Below are 12,331 nucleotides of genomic sequence, written 5' to 3'. Positions count from 1 at the left end.
CATCTTTCACAGAGGCTTTCTAAAAATATTTATTGATAAATATCCATCCACAAAGTGTAACATCCTTCTATCTGTGTGAACCTTTATGTACACTTCATAATTCTGCCTGTCCAGTATGTTTTAGTTACTATCAGTGCATGGAGTCAGCTGGAATGTGCAGCAATTAGCTGTGGACAATGCCAAATGGAATACATAACTTAGTTGAACCCACCCTCTTGAGCTCTGCCAATAGATTATATGTGAGGAAGACTTCTTTACTTCTGACCCAAGGACTATTATGATTTGAATTGTTAAAGAAGTTTTTATCCAGGAATTCCAGTCCTTGTGAAGAGAGGGAAGAGTTTCACAGAGCTTAAAATACGTCTTCAAAAGCTGAGTCTGGCTTTATGGTTTATCTCAGTTTACGAGTTTATTTGAAACTTTTATTCATGAGGCACACAGGTTTACTAAAAAAACATGATTGTTTTGTAGACAGTAAAAAAAAGTTCAATATACTTAAAATAAGCATAATGTCTAAGGTTAATTAAGTTTCTTCTTACTATAGTTTATACCCTTTAACTATAGATTTCCATCACATCACACACAAACTTCTCGTTACTTTGAAAATAACAGCTTCTTGATCAAGCAGTTAAGCCAAGAATCTATCAGTGTTGTTAAGCAATCTTATATGCTGCATTACCAACCTAAAATAGGGGCAAAGAAAACTTTAACCAATGCTGCCGGCAGGTTCTTTTGGCAGGCATGTACAGTTCCTCGTGCATACTTTTTTTTCCACAGGCTCAGGAGATCCTCAGCACTGTCTCTGGGCAGCTTTGATACCCAGACACTAATCCAGCCGCTATCAACAGATCCTGGAGCTCATAGTTCTGGGTGCTTGGAAGTGCATCCCGAATCCAGGACTAGAGGCAAAGATAAAGTGTATGAAATTAAAGTATTATATCTAGCAGTGCAAAATATTCTCTTCACTGATGAAAAATGCACTCTCCCATCAACTTCACTGTAGTAAAATGCATTCCTCTATCAGCGTCATCGTTGTTGAAGTAAAATTTGGGCTTTAAAAGAGAGAGGAGAGATCCTGTAGAAACAATTATGACTGACATCTTCAGAAATCTGCAAATTAATACAATTTTAAATAGCCCACGTGGTAGTCCAAGTCATGAGAAAAGTTTTGCTGTTGTTTATTATCTGTATTGCAGTAGTATCTAAAGGCCCCAATCATGGATTGAAATCCCATTTTACTAGGTGCTGTTCAAACACGTAACAGTGAGACAGTCACTGCCCCACAGAGCTTACCATTTAAGTATAAGACAAGAAACAACATGTGGATACACAGACACTGGGAGCACAAGATAACAATGAAGCAAATTTGGTCAGCATGAAAAGCAGTGGTCATAGCACATCTACTTAACCATACATTTTTTGTAGACATCATGACAGAGAAGAATTTTAACGAGCCATTTGATGAAGGGCAATGAGGTGGCTATGTGGATTTTTACTGTGAGCTCCTGCTATGCATGAGGGGTGATATGAGAGTTAAGCACAAAGGTGCTTGTCGGAAATTTTCCTAAATCGGTGGCAAAGGCTGGCAACAATAGCAGAGTGGAGGCAGGCATGGATGTCTCAATAGAGAATAAGTGATGATAGGTAGGCCAGGGATAGGACAGAACAGCCTTAAAACCAAAGATTAGTCATTTGTTACGATGCAGTAGAGAAGGGAGAGAAAGTGGTTGGACACACACAGGGGTGATAGGATCAAAGCGACTAACCAGGAAAATGATCTTTGCAGCAGCATTTTGAATGAATACAAGTGGGGCATGATTGCATTCGTCAAGGCCCTAGGGATAGAGGTTGGAGTCGTCAAGATGCAAGAATATTCATGTTTACCCATGAAAAGTTTAAATGACAAATCCATTTTGCATTAGCTTGATGTTTCTGTTAAAATGATCAACAAGTGAGGCAATTATAAATATTGACATTTAAATTGCACATCTTAAGCTTTAAAGTTAATGTCCCTGCTGAGGTGAGTGGGGCAATACAGACCTGAGCTATTGTTTGACTTGTCTGCAGACTTAGGAAGAGAACATTGCATCACTTCACATTTTCAGGTTCTCTTCACAACAATAAGAATTGGAAATGTAATTATTACAATGAAATATTGTATGAGGATACAATTAGTGTGACAGATGGGAAAAAGTTATGGCAAAAATGTAAACAGTTTATTGTGTAAAGATATACTGAAGATTACATGAAGATGTTTAAATATAAAAGTTAAATTTATTTTTTTTCAATTTTAAATTACAAAAACGAGTACTTTATAATTTTTTTAAAAATGAGTAATTTAAATGTTTTCTGTCTTTCAATAAATTCCTTGGAATCACTTGCACAAAAAATACTATATTGGACCCTTTAGTTAGTGCTATGAGTTGGGAAGGAAATATTTTGTCTTTCTTATAAAAAAACAAATGAATACATTCACACTTTAACTGATTTTTTTCAACTAAGCCTTCAGCTTCCATAATGACTCACACCATTTATATGAGGCAAATAAATATAAAACCCAAATAAATAAATAAAGTCCTTTTAACTGATGTGGAACCATAACCCTGTGAACATATTAACACTACCCTTGTTTCCCCACTCCCTTTTGTCCTATTTGTTACTCATTTGTTGAGTCTAGTACACCATAGGAGGAAGGAAAACAACTTGTTCTGCAGAGAGGAGACTGGCTCCTGGCCATCTCAGCCAGTAGACCTAGCTCCACCCTCTAGATCCCCCATCCATCCGTGTACCGGCAACAGAAAGTGAGGAGGAGCCATTAGTCCCCAAGCCCGGGAGGCTCAGAGCCACCACAACCAAGAGGAAGAGGTGTAGAGTACTAGTGGTTGGGAACTCCCTTCTGAAGGAGATGGGAGGATAGAATTAGAATTCAAAACAATCTTGACAAATTAGAGAATTGGTCGGAAATTAACAAGATGAAATTCAGTTAAGACAGGTGCAAAGTACTGCACTAAAGAGAAAAAAATCAAATGCACAATTACAAAATGGGGAATAACTGGCTAGGCAGTATTACTGCTGAAAAGGATCAGGAGATTAGCATCCAATTCTGAGCATCACTCTAGGGAAGATGTGGACAAATTGGAGAGAGTCCAGGGGAAAGCAACAAAAATGATAAAAAGCACAGAAAAGTTGACTTCTGAGAAAAAGTTTAAAAAATTGGGCATGTTTAGTCTTGAAAAAAGAAGACTGCGGGGAGCTGATGAATCTTCAAATATGTTAAAGGCTGTTATAAAGAGGATGGCAATCAATGGTTCTCCATGTCCACTGAAGGTAGCACAAGAAGTAATGGGCTTAAACTACAGAAAGGGAGATTTAGGTTAGATATTAGGAACAACTTTCTAACTATAAGAATAGTTAAGCTTTGGAATAAGTTTCGCAGGGAGGTTTTTAAGAACAGATTGGACAAACACCTGTCAGAGATGGTCTAGGTTTAGCTGGTCCTGCCTTAGTGCAAGGGGCTGAACTGAATGATTTCTCAAGGTCCCTTCCAGCTCTACATTTCTACTATTCTATGAAATTAGGGCCTGACCTTGCAACTGATTCCATACAGGCAGACCATTGTGCCGGTATGGAGTCCCATTGATTTTGTGTAGTTCTCTTTGAAGAATCAGGGCCTTGAATTGTAAATTCTTTAAAGTACGGGCATGTGTATCTGCACAGCAGCTACCCCAGTGGCAATGTGATCTTCACTGGGGCCCTTGGGCATTTCCACAAAAAGAGAGTAAATCATAATGAGCAGTATTTATCTCACTATACTGTAAGATCTTGATGGGGAAGGTCTGTGTCTTTTTAAAAAAGTCTAGTCAAGAGGTTTTGGGGGGAGGGGGAAGCATAGGCCCCGGGGGTGCTCAGCCCCGGGGGTGCTCAGCCCCCTCCCCCACTCCACCCCAGGTCTTACCCCCACCCGCCCCATACCCCCAAAGCCCTCACGCCATCCTGCGTCTTCCCACCCCCGCTCTGCCCCAGGCCCCACCCACGCCCCACCCTTTCTCCCAAGTCTCCACTTCTGTCCTGCCTCTTCCCGCCCAGTTCTGCCCTCTCCCCTGAGCATGCCCCATTCACGCTCCTCCCCCTTCCTCCCAGAGCCTCCTGCACACCGCGAAATAGCTGACTGCAGTGGGCAGTAGGCGCTGGGAGGGAGGGGGAGGAGTTGATCGGTGCAGCCTCTGGTGGGCAGGAGGTGCTCGGGAGGGAATGGGGGAGCTGGCAGCCAGTGGGTGTTAAGCTCCTGCTAATTTTTTTCATGGGCGCTCCAGCCCTTGAGTGCCCACAGAGTCGGCGTCTATGGGGGGAAAGAGAGGGAAACCAAAAGAAATGTTTCATGGTAAGAATGCTGTAAAATCCTTTAGCAAGGGGATCTCTGAAACTAATGGTTGGGAAAGACATTATGGCTGTTAGTCTGATAATATACTTGCTGCATTTTTATAGCAATGTTTATTGCCACTGTAAAATTGTATTATAATAAAAAAATATTTCTTCTTTGAGTGCTTTCTCATGTCCATTCCAATGTAGGTTTGTGCTTGCCCTGAACACCACCACCGGAAAAGTTTTTCTCTCAGTGATATTTGTGAGGTTGGCTCTGGTGCTCCCTGAAGTTGTGTCCTCACAGTGCTGGTATATAGGGCTCCACCCCCACCTCAGTTCCTTCTTATCACCCATGACGGTCGCTGGAACTGCTGCTCTTCCTTGCATTTTCCTGCAAGTCTCTCTCTCAGTGGACTTTGTTGACTATCTGTAAATAGTTCTTCTCTTCGAGTTTGTTAGTTAGTTAGTATAGTTGGTAGTGGACTCCATTTAGCAGGGTTAGAACTTCCATCGTGCTGGGGTATGTTTCGGTCCTCAGGATTCAAGCTGTGTGTGTCATGCCATCAGCCAATACTGGTTAGTCAACCACATTCCAGCTGCCTCAAGCATCTGGGGGAGGCCCACATGCAGGAGTGTTGCAGGATTTGCAAGGGCTTCAGGCCCAGAATTAAGGAGGACAGGGACACGAGACTCAAGTACCACCTTATAGAGGCAGCACTTCGGAGCTGAGTCACATTGACTTGGCACCAAGTACTTCGGCTTCAGTGAGAAGTGCCCCAGAGTCTCTAAAAGGAGGTGCAGCGCCACTTCTCTGGAGCCAAGAAAAGACTCTGTGTCTACGGCCTGGCACCGACACTCATCCTCATTGCCAAGGACAACAATGCCAGCATGGGATTCTCGGCACCGCTCTCTATTGCCAGTGCCAAGAAAGAAGCAGAGAAAAACCGATCAGGGGAGATCCCCAACACCAAGGTCTGCAGGGCATAGAGTTACTGACAGAGTGTGATCTATGTTGGGCCACTCGGAAATGCCAGCGGTGCACACGGTACCGTTGACGCTGGCCCCGGTAAGGGCGCCGTTGGACTCTCCACCAAGGAAGAGCCACCAGAGTTTGACAGCCCTGGTGCTTCCGTCCATGCCGGAGGCATTAGAGGCAGCGAGGGAGTTGCTGTCACTCCTGGTACCGCCATCCCTTGCCACTCAGGAGCTGACTGCGGCGGCACCGGAGGCGAGGATCTTTACATCACCGAGACCCCAGGTGCCATCAAAAGGTGCAGTGTCCATCTCCTTCTTCCCGGCACCATTCACCGACACCAGTTGGCATCGCCTCACCCTGGTTGCTGAGAACTGACTCCTCGGAGTCGGATTCTGAGGTGGAGTCATACGTCTCCCACAGGAGCAGGCACCACTCCAACCAACAATGCCCAATGACTGAGATGAGCCAGGGCATTTCACCAATGACCTGGTCACCAGCACAGTGGCAGATGCCACTACAGTGGCCACTTTGGAATCCCTGGATTTTTCAGCCATTCCAGGGTCCACATTCCAGGAGGTCCTACTTCATTGGGGTTGAGAGCTCCCCCACCACCTCCTTTGGAGCAGGGACTAGGCCTCGGTGCCAAGCCCAGTACTGAACTGCAAGACCCAGCCCCATGGGACCCATCTGGCGAAGAGGGCAAGGAACAAGGCTCCATGCCCCATTCCTCTTCCTCCTCTCCCAAAGAGAAGGTGGCTGGAACAAGTATAGAGTCTTCCCCAGGACAACTATAGGGCGCACTAGGAGCTCATCAGGAGGGTAGCCCAGAACCTGGGTATCCAGGTCGAGGAGATCTCTGAATCATCCCACGCCCAGGTGGACATTTTAGCAGCTTCAGGGCTATTGCGGATGGCTCTGCCTTTGAACAATGCCTAAGGGCAGGAGCAGTGGAAAAGGTTCCACCGGAGTGAAGGGATTGCGGGCCCTAATCAGACCGATCTTGGACAGTTGCACACAATCTTATGTAATCATTCCAACATTAAAAATAACATCTGTTTTTGTTTATACTTGTATTGCATTGTATTTTCAACCACTAATATAAAAAAATTATATATAAAAAAAATCAGTGTGGAAAAAAGTGCCTGTTTCTAGAATGAAAAAATTCTTCATCTAGACTTACTAGTTTCTTCCTTCTCCCTTAGTCTGTCACACTGAAAATAAATTCAAATATATTACAGATGTGAGAAGTATTCAACTTTTTTGATGGCAGTTTAAATTGTCCTTATTGTTTAAATGATCACTGTTTACCTGAAGGCCCAAAGTACTTGATTTTTGACATTTTTATAAACTTTCTATGCATTATACAGTTTTATGCTAAGTTATAGTATTGAAAAGAACATCTAGCTATTGTATTCTAATAAGTTTGAAATAAAATGCAAAAATACACAAATCAGAATATAATGGTTTACCTAACGTTAATTGTGGAGGATTAGGATCAAGGACATATTCTTTTTCTGGATCTTCCTTTTTTGTGTGGAGAATTCTCTTTTTTCTTAGTCCAGTATCTACTACTGCTCTGACCATCTCTTTGTTCACAGGTTTGTAAATGTTCTTTTTATTCCTTAACTTTGACTTGAAAGGATCTGATAATGAAAGATCCTGGAGCTGAAGGTTATGTAAAATATGATCTTGTAAAGCAACTGCAGTAACAGCTAAAGTATCTTGTTTGGAGGAACTGCCCTAAAAAAAATCCATTATTATTAATATAAATGACTTGTATGCGTGTACATTATGTACAGTATGTTAAAGAAAAGTTCAGCCCTTAGCCAATGATGTTTTAATTTGACAAAGCTTTTTATACATCTACAACTCCCATGCTTGAAGTCTTACTAATATACAATTACCATAATATGAAACTTAAGATTGATGTTACTGACACATCCTAACCTTAACTTATAAAGTCAAAAGAAATGTTTGATTTATGGTTTATATTAAATAAAATAGCAGTAATTTTTAACTTTTAATTACTGAACCCATAATTATTATATGCAATAAACTCATTATGAATTATAAAAGCTTGACATGCCTAAACATATTTTGCCTCAGTATAATTAAAACAATCCCAAGGCTAATCTTGCCTTTCAGAGCCCTGAACATAAACAAATACTTGTAAGTATATATTACTTTTAACACACTAAATGGGCCTATCTATATTCATTTCAATTTTTTGAAATGCTCATTTATTTTAGCATAAAATGACCTGTGCACCTTGTAATTGTTTTTAGAATTGTGAACTGAAGTCATTGATGAACTACTTGTCTTCAAAACAGAATAATGATGCTCCATTGATAGGGACAATTGACAGCATATTTTGTAATATCTTGTAGTTCTAAAACCAAAAATACAAAAGAATTAGTAATGTTTTTGATCAACAGAAATACTCTCATTGACAATACAGTGGAAGTGTACAAAATTAATGTTCACTATTTTCTACATCTGTGGACAACAAGAGGTTAGCACAACACACAATGGTGCTGAAAAAATTAGCTCCATGTAACCAAAAGTAGATTGTGACTCCTCTCTCCCCACAAACTCCAATGTACTGCATATGCTGTACACAGTATATTTTTGGATAGGAGCTAATGGATCTGTCATCTGCCTTTATATCAGCTTTTTAGATTATTTGTATTGTGTTAGCACCTAACAGTCCCAGTCATGGACCTGGACCCCATTAAGATAAGCGCGCGCACACACACACACACACACACTCTCTCTCTCTCTCTCCCTCCTAGAAACTACTTCAACATCTGTTGGTCGACCATCCTCCTCCCTTCCCAATTTGGGTACCTTAGGTCTCTGTTCTGAGCCTTCTCCTCTTGTTCCTATCCTTGGCTGAATTCAGCTGCTCACTGAGTTGAATTCTCTCTTTGCATGATGACTTTCAGGTATATTTCTCCACCCCTGAACTGTACTCTGTGCTTCGATATAGGTTGCCAACCCTCCCAGTTTTGCCAGGAGTCTCTTGGAATCAGGCTCTATCTCCCGGAGGCCACTGAAGCCAAACCGGAAGATTTTAGGTTGATAAAAGTCCAGCGGCGCAGTAGGGCTAAGGCAGGCTCCCTGCCTTCCCTGGCTCCATGCTGCTCCCAGAGCAGCCAGCACGTCCCTGCGGCCTGGGGCGGCGGGGGCCCACAGGGGTCTCCGTGTGCTGACCCTGCCCCCGGTGCCAACTCCACAACTCCCATTGGCTGGGAACTGCGACCAAGGGGAGATGCGGGGGGTGCATGCAAGTAGGGGCAGCGCACGGAACCCCCTGCCCCCCCCCAGGGGCCACAGGGACATTCTGGCCGATTCCGGGAGCGGCGAGGGGCTAGGGAGCCTTCCTTAGCCCCACTGTGCCGCCAACTGAGAGCCGCCCGAGGTAAGTGCTGCCTGGCCAGAGCCCACACCCCAACCTCCTGCCCCAGCCCTGAGCCCCCTCCTGAACCCCTGACCCTAGCCTTGAGCCCCTTCCCAGAGCCAGCACCCCATACCCCCTTCAGGGGTACACTACAAAAAAAACACACTACAATCACCTGATGATGAGGCTGTTATTTTAGAATTGGCATCATTAATCTACATTATGATTACAATTGTCTCCATCTTGACTGCTGCAGTAATAGAAGCAACTGTGCACCTCGGTGATGGGTAAAGACTGCAGCATGACTAACCAATCTAACCACGTTGGGACCCCTGGTCCAGATCATTTGGAGGTGATGATGGTAGGTTGGGGAAAATAACCAGAAGACATGATTGTGGTTCTAGTCTCCTTCAACGAGGTTGTGCATCCGTCTTTCATTACCAGAGTTTATAATACGGAGTTCTGGATAGTATCAGTAGCTAGGATTGCTTTCCTCTATTTATGCTTGGCCAAAAGAGCCAATTTCATTTGCAGGCCATTTCTAATGAAAACCTTGCTGTTGTGATCCATGGCTTTGCCACTTCAAAATTAGACTATTACAAACTGTTCTCTGTAGACCACACCCATAAACTTATTCAGAAACTTTAAATGGTATAGAGTAGAGCCATCTTTTTAATGAGTGAAGAATTTCACAAGGAGCACTTTATACCTGTGCTTCATGATTAGGGCCCCACCAAATTCATGGTCCATTTTAGTCAATTTCATGGTCATAGGCTTTTTAAAATAGTAAATTTCATGATTTCAGCTTTTAAATCTGAAATTTCACAGTATTGTAATTGTAGGGGTCCTGGCCCAACAAGGAGTTGGGGTGGGGGTTGCAGAATTATTCTAGAGGGGGGTTGCGGTACTGCTGCCCTTACTTCTGCGCTGCTGCTGCTGGTGGCGATGCTGGGCAGCCAAAGAGTGGTGGCTGCTCACCAGGAGCCCAGCTCTGAAGGCAGTGCTGTTGCCAGCAGTTGCGCAGAAGTAAGGATGGCATGGTACAGCATTGTCACCCTTACTTCTGCACTGCTGCCTGTAGACTGGACCCTCAGTTAGCAGCCATCACTCTCCGGCCACCCTGCTCTGAAGGCAGTAGCACAGAAGTAAAGGTGGCCAGACTATGACCCCCCTAAAATACCTTACAACCCCTCTGCAACTCCCTTTTGGGTCAGGACCCCCAATTTGAGAAACGCTAGTCTCTCTGTGAAATCTGTATAGTATAGGGTAAAAGCACTCAAAAGACCAGATTTCATGGCCATGAATTTGTTAGGGCCATATTCATGAGCTGTTGCTTGGCTTCTGAGTTGAATTTAAAGCACAGACTATAGAGTAATAATAATTTTCCCTGCTCTTTATTATGGAATGAAAGCTGTCCCAATATTTAAAGTGACACAGGTCATATTTTCACAATAATTTAGTCTTTGAAAAACTATCTTTTATGAATAAAAAAAAACAGATTTTTTGTTGTAATTGTAGTGGAAACTGTTGAAACAAACAACCAATACTCCAGACACTCCCTTGCCTTGTTTGTAGTCAAAACACTGCAGCATTTTCCAAGTACAAAGAGCACCTAAATGTGGAATAAACTAGAAGCTGACTATAAACAAAAGTGAATGATCTGGCTCACCTACATCCATTGCTCAAGCTTGATAGAAATAAACAAACAAAAACAGAATAAGAAAAGAAGAGTAAACTAGACATAACAAAAAGTTCCCTATTAACAGTCTCAGATATTACGTATAACTTAGGGAAGGACATTAAAAGACTGTTTTTTAACCTGATAATTGACCCTTAAAAAGCCAAGTCTCTCAAGAACTAATCTAACTCCCCTTGGAAAAAAATGGGAAGATTTCCATCAACGTGCATGGGAGTTGGCTCAGTGAGACAATATACAATTACCATCACAACTGGCACTCATTTTTGACAGACTCAGTAAAGAGGCCAAGGATTGCAAAGTTCATGGACAATGAACTACTCCTTCCTGGAGGTGGTCTCTTCAGGTTAAAGCTGAGTTATGCTTGTTGGCGGTCTTAGGGAATGCCCCCATTAGTCCTGTCCCTGTTTGGTGGACTAAAAGGATTTCTTTTTTCAGAGATTAATTGACCTTCTGTTCCTCTTCTCAAAATATGTTAAAACTATCTCTGTCTAAAGAGTGTCTTATTGTAAAAACAAGTTTTGAACTAAAAATTTAAAAATATAATAAAATCTATTTTAACTACTGCAACATTTGAATTAAGAATTTAAAGAAGTGCACCAGACTGCCAAAAGATCTCTTCAAATCGCTCTTTATAGATTCTCTGTGTGGTGCTATTCTAACGACTGATTTTTATGATAATCAATAATTTGAATTTCTATAGCACCTTCCATCCATGGGCCACAGACCTTTACAATCATGAATGAAGCAGATTAAATGTTGCTGACTATTCCCATTTTACAGAAACCACCTATTCACCCTGCCCTATCCACCTCTTTCTCCTTCTCATCCTTAAACACAGCAGATCCCATAACAGTAGCTCATCTTTGCACAAGTCTCCCTACTGCACACTGGTTCATGGCATGTTTCTCCCTCATTTATCAACCCTCCCACCCATCTCCCACAGAACCAGCCCTCCCTGTTCTCATCTGCCTTTGCTTCCCCCTTCCCTCGCCCCCCCCCCCATTCAGTATCTCTCCCTACAATGGCCTCTGCTCCTGAATGCACCCAGCACCTCTCTCCTTACTGGCCCCAGCTTCCCCGCATCACACAGTGCCCCGCTTATTGGCCCCTGGTTCCCCCCACCCAATGGCTCCTGCTCTCCCCATCACACATTTACCCTCCCCCCCTTATTGGCCCCGGCTTCCTCACCCCCACCCAATCCATGGCCCCTGCTCCCCCACCACACACTCCACTGGCCTCCCTACCCCCATCACACTGCGCCCTCTTATTGGCTCCTGTGGTCCGCCCCCGATACAAACAGCCACCCTGCCAGCGGACTCTGCAGCACCCCTGGGCTCGTCCCATGGAGACTGTTACTGTCTGTTTAACACCGACCTGCTCCTCTCGCCAGGGTCCGGATCGGGTTGCTTAGCAACGCAACTCCCAAGCTTTATCACAGCCCGCCGCCACACCCCCACGGCAGCGCGAGGCAGAAACCGAGGCGTATGCTTGCGTGCCGCGCAAGTGGGCGGGCGGAACGTCAAGGAGGCGAGGGCGCACGCAGACCGGAAGTTCAAGTGGCGCGAGGGAGGAGTGTGGAATGTGGGCGTGAGGAAGGGCCTGTGGAAGGGACAGTCCAGGGGCACGTGGCCGCTGCCCAACGGTCGGTGTGTCCTCGTGCCCCTGGGTGAGGCTGTGCCTTTCGAACGCACGTGGGAAGGGGAGGCGGAGCTCTCTGACTGGATAAAGCGGCGCGCGCCCTGCGCGATGTTGTCTGACTCACTGAGCGTTGCGCTGTGCGGGGGCAGGTGGAGCTAAATTTGTTCAGCTGTTTTGAGCTGTCTGTCAGAAATAAACACTTTTTTAAAAAAATCTGATTTTGTACGTAGAAACAGTTGGCTTTGAAATATCACTT

At 43.9% G+C, this 12,331-nt stretch overlaps 1 protein-coding gene across 4 annotated transcripts in view; it reads right to left on the bottom strand.

Annotated features, from left to right (window-relative positions):
• Positions 1–11,969, bottom strand: part of RNF32 (ring finger protein 32) — a 48,014-nt gene extending 36,045 nt beyond the window's left edge. For 2 of the 4 annotated variants that reach the window (XR_004644387.1, XM_034760000.1), the window contains exons 1-3: positions 11,812–11,944; positions 7,607–7,727; positions 6,808–7,078 (exon numbers count right to left, since the gene is read on the bottom strand). Coding sequence is in view for 3 of the 4 variants with exons in the window: in XM_034760000.1 (XP_034615891.1) it covers positions 6,808–7,078; positions 7,607–7,684 (349 nt within the window). In the remaining variant the exon portion in view is untranslated. Of the gene's footprint in view, positions 1–6,807; positions 7,079–7,606; positions 7,728–8,185; positions 8,412–11,811 lie in introns of those variants that run through there. The other 2 variants (XM_034759999.1, XM_034759998.1) reach the window with 2 other exon arrangements.
• Positions 11,970–12,331: the final 362 nt, after the last annotated feature.

Source organism: Trachemys scripta, chromosome 2 (genome assembly GCF_013100865.1).
Source record: "Trachemys scripta elegans isolate TJP31775 chromosome 2, CAS_Tse_1.0, whole genome shotgun sequence".
NCBI lineage: Eukaryota > Metazoa > Chordata > Testudines > Emydidae > Trachemys > Trachemys scripta.
The sequence above is the reverse complement of the archived record's forward strand: the minus strand, read 5'-3'. Positions and strand labels throughout refer to the sequence as shown.